Genomic DNA, 19,719 nt, shown 5'->3' with positions numbered 1-19,719 from the left:
GAGGAAGTGAGGCCCTAGATATCTGTTGAAGAGACTGACATATGGGAATCGATGTATAGACAAATCAAGAGTTCTACTGATACCATACCAGGGAGAAACCAACGGGTTGGGAGTAAAATTCTGTGATATAGAGGGAAGAGAGGAATAGCCATGCTAAGGAAGGGAGTTAAGCCAACAACCATCGGGGACACCAAGTCCCTGATAAAAAATATTTTTTTAAAAAAAACTTGGGGCCAAAGCCGACGCTTATACTTTTTAGCGATGCTTTTAAGCGTTGCTAAAAAGCGTCGCTAAAAATCTTTACAATGCTTCTCAAGAGCGTCGGGAAAAATTTTTTCCACTCCGGTATCGCCGACGCTTTGGCGACGCTTCTGTTTGCGTCGGCAGTACTTTAGCCGACGCTTATAAGCGTCGCTAAAGGTCGCCAAAAGCGCCGGAAAAAATTGGTTTTCCTGTAGTGAAGGTAGGGTTAAACCAATGCTTCTTATTCAAAATAAATTAAAATAAAATAAAAGTCTTTTGATGCATTTCAATTTTAATAATTGTTTTATTAATCTTTTAATTTAAAAAGTCCAAACTCCCGCGTAAATATAACATTTAATATATAACACAAGTAACGTGCACGTAGAACCTTCTATCAATCTTAGCTTGCATAGTACGATGTTGGCCGAGTTTGGACCTAGTTTTGACCTATGTGTATAGAGATCCTTGATACTGCAAGCAATGCCTCTGTTTAGAACCCACGTTATATCTTTCACTTGAGAGAAGGATTCACCTTTCTTTGTCTGAATCCATCATTGGATCATCCACTACTCACTTTGAGATCTTTACAAGTGGATAAGTGAGAGTTTAGATCATTTTGAGATGCATGCAATACTCTAAGCTCCAACCGAGGTGAGAGTGAGGTGGGCACAAGATAAAAAGATTCGGGTTATATCTTTCGCATGAAAGAATGGCCGATCTTCTTTTACAATATCAACTACTGGATCACATCTTGCAGATCTCAAAACACTCCAAATTCCTTCATTTATCCACTTGCACTAATCTTGAAGTGGCCTTTCCATGATCCAATGGTGGATTTGTGCAAAGGTAAGTTCAAATACTAGAGGCAAACCAATAATGTAAAAGGAGATGACTAAGGTTAATATGAAAAATGGGATTAAGTGACCATTAAGGGGGGAAAAAGACTAATATATATAGGAAATGGTAAATGCCGCTATTGAAAAGAAAGCAAAAGTATTAGAGTGATGCTATCTTGCAGGACCCGAGATCCTTTATGGTGCGACTTTTGTACTGCATAATTCTATACTACCGTGGATGGTAACCACATCATCCATCTAGGAGATGGCAGCTTTCCTTCATCACCACAATGCGAGCCTCATTGTATTAATTTTAGGAATGAATGAGAGCCATTCGTCTCTAAGATAGATGATGTGGTAGCTATCTAGAATTCTACATTACAAAAATTATACCATTGAGGATCCAAACTCTTCTTACAGATACATGCACGAAAGTATTACGAGAGAAATCATGTCATGCTTCTACCGAAGTTTTTATGCATGTACATGGAAAATGCATGGTGTCTCATAGTTACTTGGCTAGAGCTTGTTGGCCCCCCTAGAAATGATATGAGAGATATTCATTGAATGTGCTCTTCTTCGTAAATCCGTGCATTATCACATCTCACGTGTATCGTAACCAACAAAGAGTAGGTGGCTCGATCAACCGGCGTCATGCACGTTATAAAAATTTCCTGTTGCTAGAGTTATCGTTGAATCAGATCTAGAGCTCAACACGGATCCTGTGGATTGTTTCAATACGATGCATTATCTTCTCTAGCTAGCTTCCAATGCTCAGGCCTCAGGTTGGCAATTCCATCTCTCAATTTGCCCACCATTCTGTTTCCTAGCTTCGTAAAGGATACGAGAGCAGATCTTAATTTGTCTGTGGGTCCTGAACGCATGCATGAAAACAAACGAAGTCAATGCAAACAACCAATCCTCCAGCTCACTTGAAGAAGATGCACAGGACCTAAACGTTTTCTCCTTTTTGAGAACTAAAGGAGAGTTGGACCCAAAGCCATATATAAGCAGTCAAATGCCTCTCCCTTTCTCATCATAAAAGCTTCGGCAGACACTCACACGCACACTGTCCTTCATTAAATTAAGCTAGGATCGATCATATGATCCCCACCCAGAGGGGACCAATGGGCATATGACCTTCTCACCATTATCTCTGCCACCACTCAAGCTCAGGATCCCCTACAAATAAAGCTCACTTACTGCAGAACAGGAGAGAGGATGGGAAGCAGTTACGGTAAATGCACCAGAACAATTGGAAAATATTCAAGTATCTCTGAGAGCCAGTTATATCAGGGTAATTATGCTGGAGCTGAGCCGTATAGCTTCTCCTCGAAAACCTTCTCTTCGGCTCAAGATTTTTTTTTTTTTTTTTTCCTGAAACAAGTAGATTCTTTCACTTTCATAACAACAACTGACTTCAAACCCATCTTTCTGGCGGATTATCTTTAATGTGTGGAAGAGAGAGCTTCGTTACTTTAGCTCATTGGTTTTGATGAGGAACAGAAGGAGACAGACCTCCTACAGGGCCTTGAAGCTGCGGCCAGTACGTTCCATTTGCCAACTATAACCCAATCTAACACTTAAAAGTACACCTCGTGAACATTATTTTGTAGGCCATAGGACAGAGAGCACTGGTTGAACACGGGAGGAAATGGTCCCCTGGACACCATGAACAAGCTCCATAAGCTTAATTACAAACCAATCTCACCAAATTTCTAAGAACGGCATCATGATAGAAGTATCCCATGAGATGAACTTGAGCCAACTAAAAACCATGAAGAATATATACTTTACAAATACATGTTAATTACCGTTGGCCTAGACGAATAACAAATGCATGCTTATCTTGTTATCATACACGCAAGTTTGGATGTACTAAGATCATGTCAGAATCCACCTATGGGAGCATGGGTTCCTTGAAACTATTCATGAGAGGTACGTAAATCATGCCAACGTGCACGTGTGCTGTCCTTGGAGCTTTTCTGGTGTGATTGGTGGGGCTTTATGCCATTGTGAAGCTGTGAAGGTACCTCCCAACTTGTTCATTTTCTATTTTTTATTTTTTTTGAGAAAATTGGAGGGGGAGAGGCGAACCTCACATGCATAGCAGTCCCCACTGGACCTCCCTTCTATCAGAAAATATTCGGGCTGCAAATTTTCGCATACCCTCTCCAACTCATAGACTTCCTTCACTGGGCTCATCATTTATGTGTGAGTACGTCACCCCAGCGCCATCTCGGTACCAGCGAACCAGTAGCACTTCCACCGGCAGCATCCAGGCATAGAGCATCCGGTCCTCAAATTTAATCAACGTCCGTGCATTTCAAATCTGGACTACCCTGTAAAAGCCAACTTCTCGTTCCATCCATGCTACCACCTTGGAGTGGCACCTCCCAACTTGTTTGGGGTGGAAGGGAGGTCTACATCAAGGGGCCTTCTTAGCTGCTCTGCCGTATAAAGCTTCTGTAGTATGAGCAGTGTGCTCATACCGCTAGTTTGTCATGCTACATCATAGCTCCAGTGCATTCAATTCTCACCTAATCTCATGGGGATTAGCTTGATGATCCAGAGTTGTCAATTTCTAATAAAATGACAAGTTGCTAACTCATCTCTCATCGCATTGTTTCATTCATTCATTCATTTATTTATTTTATTAACTCAATTACTTACTTATTCACTTATTTTTGTTGGTAAAAAGATTGGCATGCATGAAAGCCTGCTATCACTAAGTTATGGCAATTTTAGGGACCAAAAATATTTTACTGCATTCTTCTTTCATAGTAATGAATATTTACGCCCTGTTTGAATACTTAGAAAATTTTCACTCAGAAAAAAAATCTTTAGAAAATTAACTAATTTATAGGGGAGAGTGTATCTCTGCTATGATTGTTTCTTAAACAATTCGTCCTTTAGATGAGCTATTCCTTCAAGACGTGGCCTTTGGTGTGGTTAGAGAACTTGTCCGGAAAAAACCAAAATGCTATATGTTTGGTTGCCGTATGGTTTAATCATGGCACTTTCAAAGGTGAATCTTTTGTCAGTGAGACCCACATGTTCTTCCTAAATGAACTGAAAGCTTCGTTCACCATTTAAGGGGGGTGAAGGAAAAGAAGTAGAAATTTGATTTACAATTTTCTCACCGTACTGGGAAAGTGAGAAAAACTATGTTTCGTTGTTTAAGGAAGCACCAAGTGATATCTGTCCATGTTTCCATTGCATTTCCCTTGCCCTGTTAGCAACCAAACAGAGTCTATATCAGCATCCAGACATTATTGAAGCAAGAATCCACGCCATTGCCTGTTCATTTGTACGTCAACGTGCATAAATATCCATGACTACAACTATTAGCTTATTCACATGCTCTTGCTGTGATATCTGACGAACTGTGCATGTGTACACAGCGATAGGTCCAATTCATGGCTTTGTTAGAATATCAACACAAAAATGAGTAGACTATGAACACATTAGATGCTTCTAGGGTAACTTGTTGCCACTTTACTTTCAATTGTACCCTTTATAAGGAACGGCTATAATCATTTGATACACACACACACACACACACACAGATATATATATATATATATATTAAAAGCATAGCAAAACCCATGTTGCAACTGCTCATGTGTTGCATCATATTCACACATCATGTGCCTATATCAACCTTACATTTAGCACTATACTTGCATATCCAGGATCAAGCAAGAATGGCGGTCGTTGGCGCTAGGAACCAGTCTGATTAAGGGGTCGAGCTGATAGGGTCGTTGGAGCGCTCAGCTCATCAGCCATCCAAATCAGAAAAGTCGGCTAAAGAATACCTCACATTTCTGCGGTGATGGTCCAATGGCCATTGCATTCGAATAGCAACGTCTTCGATATTGTGCATCTTTAAGTTGGCATTAAATGATGGAGGTCTCGCTCTGACCGTTGTTCCGATGTTAGATTCAACCTAAAAAAATAAAGACAAGAAAGTCCACCCACCGGAACATATCCGATAAGAGACTCTCCATTGCTAAGTCAAACACGACTCTCAAGAAATAGGAGGAGAACTAAAAGTAATATAAAGGCAACATAAGAGAGCCAAAAAAGAACTTATCTGGAGGATCCCTGAAATGCAATATATAGGCGAGGGTCGGAGCTCGTTGCCAAGTAGTTCGAGTGCGTATGCTGGTTGTTATGGTAACAGCCCATGTATTTTGCTTGTGAATCATGCCACACATTTTGGCTACATGGATTGTTTACGTATCGCAATTGTTTGAAAATATTTCGTGATCATAGCCAAGCCGCTGTTAGCTGGGGAGAGAGTTTGAAATGTAAAAAACTCTCCGCGTGCCTTTTAAATCAGCTACAATGATCAGCCTGCTCTGTGTGGCGGATCCTCATTGGTGGTTTGTCACATCAGCAAAGATCGGGTCTAAGATGTATCAGCAGTGTTTTTCAAAGAAAGAGGAGAAAGATGAATATCACATTAATGTTGCACAAATAGTTGGGTGCGATTGACCTCTCTTCTGTTCCCCATATCTTCCTGTTGGAAGCACAGTCATGGAGGAGTTTTGATGCTGCTCAATCTATCGCATATCTGAAATCTTTCCCTATTAATGAAAGAAACCCCAAGCGAAAAAAAAGAGACATGCCTAAGAAATTATGGTGCAAGCCATGTTTAGCCAAAAATTAGTGGACAAAGTACCAACATGGAATTAATGATCTTTAATTCCATATCTTCTAGGCTGCTTTAAATGCTGTTCTTTGATATATCTGGCATGAAGAAAACAAAAAGTGCTCAGCTATTGATGGTAAATAGGTAAACAAGGTGGAGGTAGACGATTGCAGGCCAAGTGTAGTGGAATCAACCAACATGACTCCTGCCATGAGATATCTGTGTAGGCCAGAAAATCTGAATTGAATAAGCTCCTTATTGAATGTAGAATTTCTGTTTGCTTACTAATCAGCCAACTATTAGATGAATAGTCCTTTGCTTGTATGTTATTTCTTTGAGGATACTATATGTATGATCATTCTCTATAAAACTACAGGTGGGTGGAGAAAATTCTTGTCAAAATAATTCCACACTAATTAGATCATAGAAGAAGAATGAAGAAGAAAGATTATGGATGATGGGCAGTTGCCATGAATTTTATGAACTTCTTTGAAGATCTTATACACTATATATATCCTAGTGAGAAACGAGGGCATCCCCCAGACCCTAGTTTCATGTGGTGAACATGCAAATTTGGGCTATGATAGTTCCTGGTCACTTGCTTTAACCAAAAGGTTCTGGTTTTAAAGCTGTAAGCACCTTGCTGTGTTCTTCCTGGAACCTATCCAGGTAGCCATGTAACTATGTAGCTCTTCTTGGTTGGCTGTGTGCCATCCTCTCTTTCTCCCCGTCCACTTCCACCCTTCCTGCACTCCCTCCCTATCTAATCCCTCTCTTCGCTGTAAGCAGAGAAGAAGACTTCACCCTCCCCGATATCTCCGGACTCCGAGGATCTGGAGTTGATCCGATCATCGGCCGGATAAGATTAGGGGTTTCATCTATTTATGGCCTCTTTCTCCTCTGTTAAACCCCATCTTGAAACTCATCACGCATCCCTCGAAGCAAGCCGCCAATCCCAAGCTCTTCTTTCGAGTTTCTTTCTCGATTTTTTGTCGGAAACAGTTGTCGAATCACCTAGCCGGATCGAGGTAAGTGTTGTTTGCCTCTCTCTCTCTCCTTCTTTTCCTAGATTTGTAACCATCTTTGCCTTGATTTGGGTTGGCAAATCGCCAAAATTTTATCCAAAATAGGGGTGTTCTATTTCAGTCACTTTCTCCATAATCATCATCGACGGCTGTCGAGTTTGATCAGGTTTTGTTCTAGGACCTCCATAGTCGTGTGGCCATTGGTTGGGAAGACAGTCATATTCTAGGATGAGTTTGATGATTTTTTCATGATGAACTTCCTCTTCTCTTCTTCCTTATGTCGGCCAGCCGTCGTTGCCGGCATTGCTGTAGTTGAAGGCCAGTCGTGGCCACCATTGTTGGGGCTAGGCCACCATGGTTGTCCCAGGTGCTGACCGAAGGGGGAGGGGGAAGATGAATTTCCCCATTCATGAAGAGAGAAGAGAGAGAGGTTTCTCTCTTCTTCCCTCTCTTCTCTTCCCTCTCTCGTTTGCTCTCTCCTCTTTATCTCTCTCTTCCCTCTCTACCTCTATTCTCTATCATTGATTCTTCCTCTCCCTTTTTCTCTCTCTAATTGACCCAGGTAATTGGTCGAAGGGATTCGAGGGACCTAGTGATGAATCTCTAGTGGACATTAGTAGGCGATCTAAGTTACTAGTCCACTATATGATTGTTTTTTGATAATTAAGTTTGATTTTATAGAAAGAGAGTTATCTACGTAAGAAGATTTTGATCGCGGTACTCTACACCCCAGCCTGTAAATTGTGAAGTACGTCAGTGATTGCTGTATTTAGTCAGTCTTCGGTAGAGATAAGAATTTCTGTACTTGATCACCAATATATATATATATACATACATATATACATATTTATTGATTTGTACTGTAGATTTGCATCATGAGATTTACATCGTAATATTTGTATCATAAGATTTGCATCACGAGATTTACATCGATAGATTTGATTTGATATGAAATGGTATAGTTATATGATTTCTAGTACATATATACTTGCATAATTATTATATGTATAAGATATTGAAAATATGATTATGGGAATAATGATATCTTAAATTTGAGAGAAATGCATCGCGCAAGTGGATAGTGATTTGACAAGAGTAACATATAAATCAGACAAATAAGATATGGTTTGGACTAACCTTGTTATGGACTAGCTTCTACAAACTTATGCTTGGGATAGCCTCCACGAGCTTATACGTGAGATTATCTCCACAGGCTTATGCGTCGAATTTTGTATAGCAGTTTTAGACTGGGTCATGATCTTAGTTAGTCCAAAGTTAAAAAAATATTGTTATAAAATCTAAAAATTAAATTAATGAGAAATGTATGACATAACATAAGAAACTGTTGTTAAACAATTAATTAAATTTGATATATATATATGTGTGTGTGTGTGTGTATGCTTCTTTGGTAAGATGATAGTGAGGGCTTATATGCATGTTATTTGAATGAGCTTTTTGAGTATTGATATAATATTTATTTTATCTGATATTATTTATTTAATTATTTTTTTATTACTTATAGTGTAGCAGTTCAAGATTTTTACTGGGCTGAAAAGGCTCATATTCTTTTTTACATTTTTTTTCATAGTCACAAGATGCATAGTTTCAGATGTATGGGACGTGGAGTTCGAGCAGCAATTAGTTAGTTAGTTAATTCCATTTTTTTTTTGATACCAATGAACATCTAAAACTTTGTAATTGAACTAGTTGATTTTTTAATGATAGTGGTTTTATTGGATTGAATTGATTATATATGTTTGTATTATGTGGATATTGTTAATCTTAGGCCTTACATGATCTATAGAGTTTCACTTTAGAAATTATGTATTATGTCATGTGGTCGACCCGGGTGATGGATATGGGGCATGATAGAAGTGGTATCAGAGCTTAAGATTTATGTATTCTAGGATTTAGGTTCAAAGCAAGAATAAGTGGGGGGAACATAAATAAATGATGTTATGAAGTGTTAGATGTAATATATGTACTTAAATAATTTGAATTAAAGATTCATGATGCTAGAAACATGTGCAGGTTGATATGGCGCGAGGGAATGGACATAGGCATGCTAGGAGGCTGACCCGATTTGCGGATAGCTCCACCACTTGGCCACCATCTAAATAGCAAGAAGGTGCTCCACCCTCGCCGACCAGGGGTATGCATCAGCAGGAACACCCCATCGAACCCACTAGCAGTACTTTAGAGACAGAAACTCTGAGGATAGAAACTTCTGGGGGACCCAAAATTCAGCCTAGGGAAATGATTAGTGCCTCATAGCTGATGCAAGTGATGATGCAACAACAGACTGCTACTAGGACAAACATGATGAGGATGGTGGACATATAGCAACAACAGCAAAAACAATTCATGCAGCAACAGCAACAATATATACAACAGCAATAGCAGTTTTTGCAGCAACAATAAGTGTTGTATAAACAACAACTACTGCAGCAATAGCAACAGCCATAGGGCACTGGGGTCCAACTAGAGCATCAAATTAGTTTGATTGATTTCAAAAAGTATGCATCGCTAGCTTTGAAAGGCACTGCTCATTCTATGGAGGCTAGGAGCTCGCTGAAGGAGATAGAGAAGATCTTTCAGGCCTTGAGATGCCCTGATGAGAAGAAAGTCATTTTTGTTATATTCATGTTACAAGGGGAGGTAGCAGATTGATGGAAAATGAAAAAAGGGAAGCTCAGTCTGTATGATGCTCCTTTACTTAAAAAGAATTTAAAAAGGTCTTTTATAAGAAGTATTTTTTCTCGAGTATCCAATTCTAGAAATTCTGTGAGTTTGATCGACTAGAGCATGGCAACATTACAGTTGGCCAGTATGTAGCAAAGTACAAGAAGATGTCTCAATATTCTCCAACCTTAATATCAACGAAAAGTGGACAAGCAAAAAAATTTGAGAATGGACTCAGGGGGTAGATCCAGCGACAAGTTACTGCATTCGAGCTGCCTGCTTATAAAGAAGTTGTTAATAAAGCTTTAGTGATAGAAAAGAGGCTCAACGATGCTCAAGCTGCAAGAAAGAAGAGTTTAAAGAAAAGGGCTCAGCCAAATAATTCTTAAGAGTCAAAACAGTAGACCCTTCAAGCCGAAGAACCATAGATCGAATCGAGCTGCCACTGGAGGTAGAGCACAGTCTCAAGCTGCCATTAAGTGCTATAGCTATTGTAGACCTCATCTTAAGCGGGATTGCACATGGGTTGGAGGGAATTATTTTTTATGCGGTCAAGATGGGCATACGGTTATTGTTTGTCCTAGTGGGAAAGAACCACATAGGTGTCAGGCACCTCAGTCTTCTCAGAAAGCTCTTACAATTTGAGCATCTCAGGAAGGACAATAGCAAGAAGAAGGACAGCAAAAGCCTAGGACCTAAGGGCGAGTCTATGCACTCACAGAGCAAGATGCTAATGCTTCCAACTCGGTGGTGACAGATAATAATACCAAATGTTACGCCTCCGCCTGCACGGGGCATGTGAGGTACCCAGTGCCCACGTGGGGGCCACATGAGGGGAGAACATGGGGCTTCCCTGTCAGATATTGTCCGGTTCCGAGGCCCGCACGCACGCGCACCTCAGACCCCTTCTCGATTTTGTTTTCCACCCAAAACGCGTCTACAGGATTAGGAGACACCTGCCTCATATGCCGAGGCTCCTAACCGAGTCTTTCCGATGTGGAACTATTGGGCCTCACAATTCCATTCTTGATACCCTTCCTTATTGCACATGTCATGAGATTTTTGTTTAGGATATATATTTATCATGTGGACTTGTAGCTAAAGATTATGAATATGTGGTATGTGATTATGTGGCAGGTATGATTAGGATATCATCCAATATCGTTAATATTTTATTTGACTCGGTGCTACCCACTCCTTCATATTAACCAATTTTGTTAGAAAGAATAATGAACTAGCACCTCTGTCGTTAGACATTAATCTTTGCAACTCTACACCAAGTGGAGATGTTATATTAATTAACTCAATTTGTAAAGACTGTGTTCTAAGCATTGAGGATAGGGAGATGAAAGCAGATTTGTTGGTCTTAGAGATGAAGAATTTTGATTTGATCTTTGGGATGGACTGGTTGGCAGCGTATCATACTACTGTTACTGCTTTGAGAAGACGGTCAAGTTTCAGATCCCTAGCCAATAAGAGTTCAGTTTTGAGGGTAGCAAGTTATTTCCCTGAACTGAAGGTGATCTCGATTCTACAGGCCTAGCAACTTTTGAGAAGGGTTGGGAAGGATTTCTAGCTACTATGATAGACACCTTGCAAAAGATGCCCAAGTTAGAGAGCATTCTTATTGTAAAATAATCTTCTAATATTTTTTTCAGACGATTTGCCAGAGCTACCTCCTAATAGGAAGATTGAGTTCTCCATTAATTAATTTTTGGCACTGGTCCAATTTCTAAGGCTCCATACCAAAAGGCTTCAGCTGAATTGAAAGAACTAAAAAAATAATTACAAGAGTTATTGGACAAGTGGTTTATCAAGCCTAGTGTATCTCCCAAGGGTGCTCCTGTATTCTTTATGAAAAAAAAAAGATGGTAGTCTCCGGCTCTATATAGACTATCGGTAATTAAATAAGGTGACAGTACAGAATAAATATCTCTTACTGAGAATTGATGATTTGTTTGATCAGTTGTAAAGGGGCCAAGTTTTCTTAAAAGTTGATCTTCGTTCTGTATATCACCAATTAAAGATGAAGGTTGAAGATTTGCCGAAGACAACCTTCAAAACTAGATTTGGACATTATGAATTCTTGGCGATACCTTTTGGGTTGGCGAATGCGCCTGCTACCTTCATGGATCTTATGAACCGGTATTTAAACCCTGTTTGGATCGATATAGTAGTGTTCATTGATGACATTTTGGTCTATTCAAAGAGCTCACAAGATAATGAGGAGCATCTAAGAGTAGTGTTACATACTCTTAGAGAGAATAAGCTTTATGCTAAGCTATCAAAGTATAAGTTTTGGTTAGACAATGTTACTTTTCTCAAACATGTGATCTCTAAGAAAGGTGTCTCTATTGACCCAAAGAAAGTTGAGGTAGTAATTGAGTGGAGAAGACCTTCCAATGTGTTTGAGGTGTGCAACTTCTTGGAAATGGCGCATTATTAGCGAAGATTTGTTGAGAGATTCTCTTGTATTGCCATGCCTTTATCTTGCTTGATCTAGAAGCGAGTAAGGTTTGAATGGACAGATGATTGCGAACAAAGTTTCCAAAAGCTGAAAAGACGATTGATGACGGCTCCAGCGCTAACTATTCCATCTAAACTTGAAGATTTCACCATCTACAGTGATACATCTCATAAAAGACTTGGGTGCGTTTTGATGCAAAATGGGAATGTGATAGCTTATGCTTCTAGACAGTTAAAGTCATACGAGTATAACTACCCTATGCATAACTTGGAGTTGGTAGTTTTAGTTTTTGGCTTGAAGATATGGAGGAATTATTTATATGAAGAACATTAAGAGGTTTTACAGGCTATAAGAGTTTGAAATATATCTTTACGTAGAAAGAGTTGAACTTGAGGCAAAAAAAATGATTGGAACTATTAAAGAATTATAACCTGACTATCAGTTATCATTTAGGAAAGGCAAATGTGGTGGTTGATGCTCTAAGCAAAAAAAATTTGAGTGAATTAACAGCTCTTCCGAATAGTGATATGGTATTTATTTTATCTAGTATTGTTTATTTGATTATTTTTTAATTACTTGTGATATAGCAGTTCAGAATTCTTATTAGGCTGGAAAAGCTTATATTCTTCTTTACATTTTTTTTTCAGTAACAGGATGCATAATTTTGGATGTGTGGGACGTAGAGTTCGAGCAACAATTAGTTAGTTAGTTAGTTAATTCTTTTTTTTCTGATACCGATGAACATCTGAAATTTTGTAATTGATCTAGTTGATTATTTAATGATAGTGATTTTATTGGATTGAATTGATTATAATTGTTGGTATTATGTGGATATTGTTCATCTTTGGCCTTACATGACCTATAAAGTTTCACTTTAGGGATTATATGACCATGTCATACGTGGTTAACCTAGATGACGGGTTTGGGACGTGACATCATGAAAGCTTTCAATCATAGTAGGAAACCTCATTCTTTTTTCTTTTCTTTTTTTTGCCAAAAAAAAAAAAACTTCTTAACATATCTTTTCCATTTTGTTATTTTCTTAGAATTTCGTTGTGAAAACAAACTATTTCCCAAAAGGGAATAAAAAATTCTCTAAGTACCACTTCTCAACCCCTAGAAGTTAATTTGAAACACAAGGAAGAATCAAGTAAGTACTTCACATGCATGTTTAATAGCGGGGAAAAGGAGCACCCTCCAACAAAAGTCAACAACTCAAAGTATTGAAAATCTAGTTGCTAGATTCCTTGCCCCCAGATTTCAATTCTTGAAGTGGACCTTATCTGTGAATGAGCCTTGGTTGATAAAATGTCATACATCGACTCTAAACAAGTGGGAATTCAATACTTATTCGGTATTCACATAGCATCTCTTTCGAGTCCTATGTCCTATCGCACGAAAACGAACCATCTTTTCCTTGTATCTTCGCAGCCACCCAAAAAGAAATAAATAAATAAATAATGTCGGCATCAAAAGGAGAAAACTTTACATCCTATCTATAATCAAACAAATGTGAAGCGAAATCTGAAACAATACATTTATGAAACGGTTTCTTTACATCACAAGAACTCATTTAGAATCAAAGTAAGTGCCCTAAAATAGAGACAAGATGTTAAAATACCCTGGTTTTTCAAGTCATAATCATAAAAGTGGACCAATAATAACCCCTAATTAAACCGGATTAAGGGAGACACGCCGCCCTCCTTGGGCATCACGTGGCAGTGGCTTTTGAGGGGCCCTCTCGACTTTGCCGACAGCGTCACATGGGTCCCCTGGTCCCCTCTCCCCAGAATCTTCTCACATGCCCGCCACGTGGGACCCACCCCCTCGAACCGGACCGCCCGTATCGTCACCGATTTGCAACCACGCGCACAAATTAACCCACCCTACCTATTTCGTGCGCCACGCGGTATCGAGGTTTCGAGCAGCTGCATAACAACTGTTACTGCAGCCACCATAACAAAAAATTACTCTTTTTAATTAAATAAAAGCGAATGAAAAATAAGACGGTTAGCCCAAAGCACTATCGAGCTCTGAACTGCAGGGGTGGAGCTCATGGCAGCTCGGGAAGGCCTCTCCTTCGCAAAACGAAGGCTGAATGCAGGGCGCATCATCCTGAAGAGAAACTGAGTCACAGTGATAAGATACGAGAGGAAAGGTAGAGGGGGATACGAGCCCTCTACTCCATGACATTAGGCATAATAGGAGGATGCAATACTGTTCAGATAGTGCATGTCTACCGAGAGGAACCGTGCCGCAGATTGGGTCGTTTTCTATGCGGCTCAACATTTCGAAGAGATTCTATGGACTCATCAGAGAGCCTCTTCTATACCGTTGTGCGAAGTTCTTGTTTTTGATTCGATAGGCTACACTTATATTATAATAACATGAGCAGCCGGTATATCAAAAAAAAATAATATTGTTGTTTTATGTTGTCTTTTATTTTAAAACGGTAATGAAAGCTATCATAATGATAATTATTTTAATATAAAAATTTTTGAGATGCATGATTATTTTCTTCTTTTTTATTATTACTATTTATGGCGAATCTCGGCGGCGGGCAAGACTGGATGGGCGGTGGTTGGCTGCTTTGCCGGCGAGCAGTTGAAAGGGACAGGATGGCCCCTCCCCGTCCACTCCGATTGCCGCAATCATGCGGGTGGCGACGTCAGCAAGCGTCACATCAAAGCCTCTCCCGGCAAACTCGCGCCAGGAAACGTGCCAACACGTGTCGGGATTAAACCCGGTCGGACGGTCCGACCGACCGTATCTATACGGGGACGGAGGTTGCATCTTTGCGCGAAGGAAGGATCCACCTTCCTACGTGCGAATCCACTGTTGGATCGCGCAAAGTCGCTTCCAGATCTGTGCAGGAGGATCTGGAAAGAAGATCCAACGGACGTCGTATTGAAAGAAGATCGATCATTCTTTCGGCAGAAAGACACAACCCGAACCCATCTATGCACGCTGGCCGAGTAGGGGCGAGAAGCCACCCCGCCTCTCCAAAAGCGTCCACCCCAGTTTAGTTCTCTTTGCTGGACTCATACGAAGAAGCTTGGAAGCAAGTAGAAGAAGAGAATAAGAAGGGAGAGGAAGAGAAGGATTGGACTGGAGAGTTTGAGGTTAAGGAGTTCTTTGGAGAATGGCGAGCCTTTTGGTCCCGGGGAGGGATGAGTATGGCTTGGGGTTGGAGGAGACTGAGCTGCGCCTGGGGTTGCCGGGTGGCGGAGGAGGAAAGAGGGGCTTCTCGGAGACGATCGACTTGAAGCTAAAGCTTCAGACAGTGGCTGACTCGAAGGAGGTGGTGATGGAGGTGTCGGAGAAGATGAAGAGGTCGCCAAGCCATAAGAACATCCTTCCTTGCACCAATGACCCTGAGAAGCCCCCAGCTCCCAAGTATGCTCTATTGTTTTTCTCTTTTTTTTTCCCGTGTCTAAGAAGTGATTTTGTCAATAGGTAGCAGAAGAAGTGATTGATCCTTCTGTTTTGATGGCTTTATTTTTACCATCTCCACCTTTCTCCTTGTTACTACGATGGATTACGAACACAATTGAATGCTAAGCTAAGATTCAGAAATTCGCAACGTTGTAAAATTTTCATTCCATCATTTTTATTTTTGAGAATTTTAAAAAAATGAACATATTCTGTTTAATGAAGGATTTTGGTATTAGAGGATAAGAATAGATTAGATTATCTTAGTTGCCAGTCACGTCTGCCATGTTCTCTTTTTCTTGGTAAACTTGAGCTTGAGTTGTAACAGAAGCTAAATCGTTCATCTTCTGTGCAGAAGCATAAAATTCCTGTGATTATCAGCCTACTAGCTACCCATACAGATGCAGCCACAAGATAACAATTTTTCAAAGAGAAAGACATAAAATAAAGCTTAAAATATTTTCACCTCTGATATACTTTTAAAACAAAAAACTCTTTTAAGGAAACATCAACTTCATGTTATGCGGTGGAGGAAACAAAACAAAAGCAACAGACCAGCACAGTTAATACATAATTATGTGGAAATTCAGTTGAGAAAGAGGTCATATCTATTACATGCACATAGTATGGAAAAAAATAGATGGCACCATTTACTAGCTTAATAAGGGAAAAAATTAGAAGGCAAACTATATAAAAAAAAAAAAAAATAGAAGGATTTCTTTTGTAAAATTTCAGTATTACTCAACCTCGTTCTTTTCTCTTCCTTTTCTTTTCTTTTTTTTCCCCCTTACAAAACCACTAAACACTGTACGGATATTCAGCACACCTTGTTCATTAATCGATAATAATTATTAGAATTATTTCAACTTCAGGGCGCAGGTGGTGGGTTGGCCACCAGTCCGATCGTTTAGGAAGAACATGATGGCCACCCACTCCGACAAGGGAAGCAAAGAAGGAGGGGAGAAGTTCAGCAACTCGGCGGCTCTCGTGAAGGTCAGCATGGATGGCGCACCTTACCTTCGCAAGGTGGACCTCAAAATATACAGCAGCTACAAGGAGCTCTCCATGGCCTTGGAGAAGATGTTCAGCTCCTTCACCAGTGGTAAGTTACCATCCATCCTGGACCACTTTGGCGTGCATGGAGCCCTAAATAGGATGATGCAGGTGTACTGATCTTGGTCATCTGATCAAGATCAGGGAATAATATCCATGTGTGATGGTCAGATCAATGCACCCTACTTGGGTAGCTGTCCCACTAGCTCTGTTCTGTACCCCACACCACAGTGCTATTTTTTATACCAACTCAATAATGGAGGTATTTTTGCATGCATGGGCGTGCACCTCGTTAGTTAAATCGGGTTTTGGGAGGTTTTTGTTTGGTGTTATTTCCATTTCTTTACATTGATTATAATGTGTGTGTGTATATATATATATATATATATTTATATCACAATATTGGATAATATATCCTCTCCAGGGGGAAAAAATTAGACAACATTAATTTTGGCCCTACCAATATTTTTTGAAACGAAAACGTATGTTGGTTTATAGCATAGGAGGGCATGTTTGGAGCTAAATTAAAAAGAGAAGTATGCGATGTTTTAGAAGTTCCCTTTGTCGAATTTTAGGGAACTGTGGCTCTCAAGGAATGAATGGAAGGGATTTCATGAATGAAAACAAGCTAATGGATCTCTTGAACGGTTCTGAGTATGTGCCCACCTATGAAGACAAAGACGGTGACTGGATGCTCGTCGGCGATGTCCCATGGGAGTAAGTTTCTTGCCATCATAAACATGATAGTCTAGTCCCATGCCCTTGCACTCGTATAATCTACAAGAAAACAAGTAATTGTACATTTGGGATATAGAAAATAGTTGAAGTATTATTCATTCTTTGCCAACATTTCAGGATGTTCGTTGATTCGTGCAAGCGCCTGCGGATGATGAAAGGATCGGAAGCCATTGGACTCGGTCAGTATCTTCACGCACAGTTGATTCAGTTTCTATATATATTTCTTATAAAAAAAGTGATTCTTTTAAATCAGTGAAATTATTGTCTCCAAAATCTTGTTAACAACTTTTTTTTTTCTGAGGTTTGAGAAAACATATAGTAGCAACTTCATTTCTCAAGCAAAAAGTGATGATCCTAACTTTCGATCTCTTTTTCCCCCCTCTTTTTTTATTTGCTTGGAAGAATCAACGCTACTTCCTCTTTTATTTTTCGTTAAAAAAGAATCCTAATTTCATTCATGTATCCAGAACTGATCTTCTTACTCTTCTCATCAGTCATCTATGAATCCAACTTCACGTTTAAATTAAAGTGCTTTCATTCACTCTTGAATAATTCAGCACCGAGAGCCATGGAGAAATGCAAGAATAGAAGCTGAGAAGCAGAACTGATGACCTTGGCCAGTGAGTTGGGTGTGTCATATTTTCATATATATGTAATATATAAATATGTCAGCATAAAAGAAATGGGATATGTTTATATTTGTTTCATGGACATGTTACCTCTTAAGACCAGCTTTGTCTACATTGTTTATTATGGTGTGTTTAATATCCTGTTACATGTTACTATTGCATCTGAAATGTGCTTTTATTCCTTTGGTTAAACTGGAATTCTATAATGAGATTCTTTGCATCTGCTGTTCTTTCTGCTTCCCTTTCTCTAGTCATAAGGCAATTATTAAATTCCACAGCCAACTGGAGAAGGGAGCAAGGCATGTGCATAGTGATGGGGATATATTTATATATCTTTTTGCTCCATATGTTCATGTTTCCTCCCCATATTTTTTATGCACCTATCTAGTTGGTTACATAACAGCAAAGTGGCCATACATATCCTTCCCTCATAAGTATTTTGGCCAAGTGATTAATTTAAGAGCAAGAAAAGATCTCAAATCTGCTTGCTGTTTGTGGGGAATTAATATAGCTATATGAGCATATGAAGCTTTTCAGGTTCCCTATTTGGGTTGTGCTGCAGTGCATCTCAATTTCTAATTTCTTTCTGCATCATAAGTAGAAATGCCTGTTAACCAGAGAAGGGTGTGATTGACAACATGCATTCACTTTAAGAAACTTGAATTCTTACTCGATAACGATCAAAATTTGGCCAAGTAAAGAATTGGATTAGGCAAGAGCTGAATTCATCATGTGTTTTTCTGATTACAAATTAAAAGGAGAAAAGAAAAAGGAGGAAAGGAAAACTTCTTGCTTTTGTTTCTCAGCCGGCCTGGATTTCTGAAGGTACAGCTGAGAGAGATTTACTTGGACCATATAGCAAAGAACCGGTATTGGAACTGTTAAGACTGCTTGAGTTTGAATAGCCAGGTTAGTTCTTCATGGATAGCTTCATCCTTAATTAGTTCTACTACTCCCCCAATCTCACTTTTATGTAGTAATATATATATATATATATATATATATATAAAGAATCCCTTCTAGCTAGATGATGGTTTTCACCATCTGGCCAAATACTTATTTTCTTCTCTTTTCTTTCCTCTGTACAAACTCTGTACATTCACACATAAATAAATGAAAGGTGGTATAGACTCCCGTTTAATCAAAAAAAAAAAACTTAGACCATATGGCATCAAATACGTAAGTGACTCCCGTTGCTATAACATGGCAGACACTTAGGCAATGATTTTATAGCCTATATCCTATAACCACCGAGCGCAAAAATAAGAGTAGGCAGCAAAACTCAATTGCTCAATAGTAAGTCAAGGCATAGTGTAACAATTCAGAACCTCACCAAAAAAGACTAGCGAGAATGTATTATTTGAATTCCTTGATCCTATATAAGTACCCAAAATCTGCCCAACGAATAACAGATGTAGGACTAAACACACGCCCGCACAGATCCTGACATACTTCCCCCGTTCATGCCCTAACATCCTCGTAAGGCTAAGGATTCAAATCCATTCAAATTTAATCATAAATATCACGATCGGCTCATGATCAGCCCCAATGGATCCATGCTGCAGTTCCCCAATTTCACATAGGTTATGGGTCGGGTCCTCTTTGATACTATTAGTAACAACCCAGGACCTCGCCCAAAAAGGCTAGCCAGAAGGTATAATTTAGGTTTCTTGATCTTGTATAAGTACACAATATCTATCCAGCGAATAACCGATGTAGGACTAAATACATGCCCGCACAGGTCCTAACACATCGGTATCCTCCGTGGATAATTGTCATGTCATCCATATCCAAGTTGGATAGTTGTCGCCTGTCTTCATCTTTGAGATGAATAATGGAGTAGCTATCCATGGTTATACAGCCCTCTACGGTGCAGAACCTAACTACAATGGAACAATAGGCCACGGGCTGCTGAAAAAATCTGCATCAGCCAGCTGGTTCACCAATTTACATTTAT

At 39.5% G+C, this 19,719-nt stretch overlaps 1 protein-coding gene across 1 annotated transcript; it reads left to right on the top strand.

The window, feature by feature from the left end:
* The first annotated feature begins 14,852 nt into the window (after positions 1–14,852).
* Positions 14,853–17,954, top strand: LOC103705980 (auxin-responsive protein IAA14-like). The gene is made up of 5 exons (XM_008789909.6): positions 14,853–15,306; positions 16,215–16,444; positions 16,971–17,112; positions 17,251–17,312; positions 17,691–17,954. Exons 1-5 carry the CDS (start codon positions 15,053–15,055, stop codon positions 17,726–17,728), a joined length of 726 nt encoding a protein of 241 aa, XP_008788131.2. The 5' UTR covers positions 14,853–15,052; the 3' UTR covers positions 17,729–17,954.
* Positions 17,955–19,719: the final 1,765 nt, after the last annotated feature.

The sequence above is a fragment of the Phoenix dactylifera genome, chromosome 1 (assembly GCF_051530095.1).
Source record: "Phoenix dactylifera cultivar Ajwa chromosome 1, Ajwa_hap1_PhDact_Kaust_v1.1, whole genome shotgun sequence".
NCBI lineage: Eukaryota > Viridiplantae > Streptophyta > Magnoliopsida > Arecales > Arecaceae > Phoenix > Phoenix dactylifera.
This window is presented reverse-complemented; position numbering and strand designations above follow the sequence as displayed.

What these genes read in the sequence shown, in the direction of transcription:
- LOC103705980 (XM_008789909.6), top strand. Translation starts at nt 15,053, where the DNA reads ATGGCGAGCCTTTTGGTCCCGGGGAGGGATGAGTATGGCTTGGGGTTG. An exon ending in GAGAAGCCCCCAGCTCCCAA is followed by an intron (nt 15,307 to 16,214) that starts GTATGCTCTATT and finishes TTTCAACTTCAG; the next exon opens with GGCGCAGGTGGTGGGTTGGC. An exon ending in ATCGGAAGCCATTGGACTCG is followed by an intron (nt 17,313 to 17,690) that starts GTCAGTATCTTC and finishes TGAATAATTCAG; the next exon opens with CACCGAGAGCCATGGAGAAA.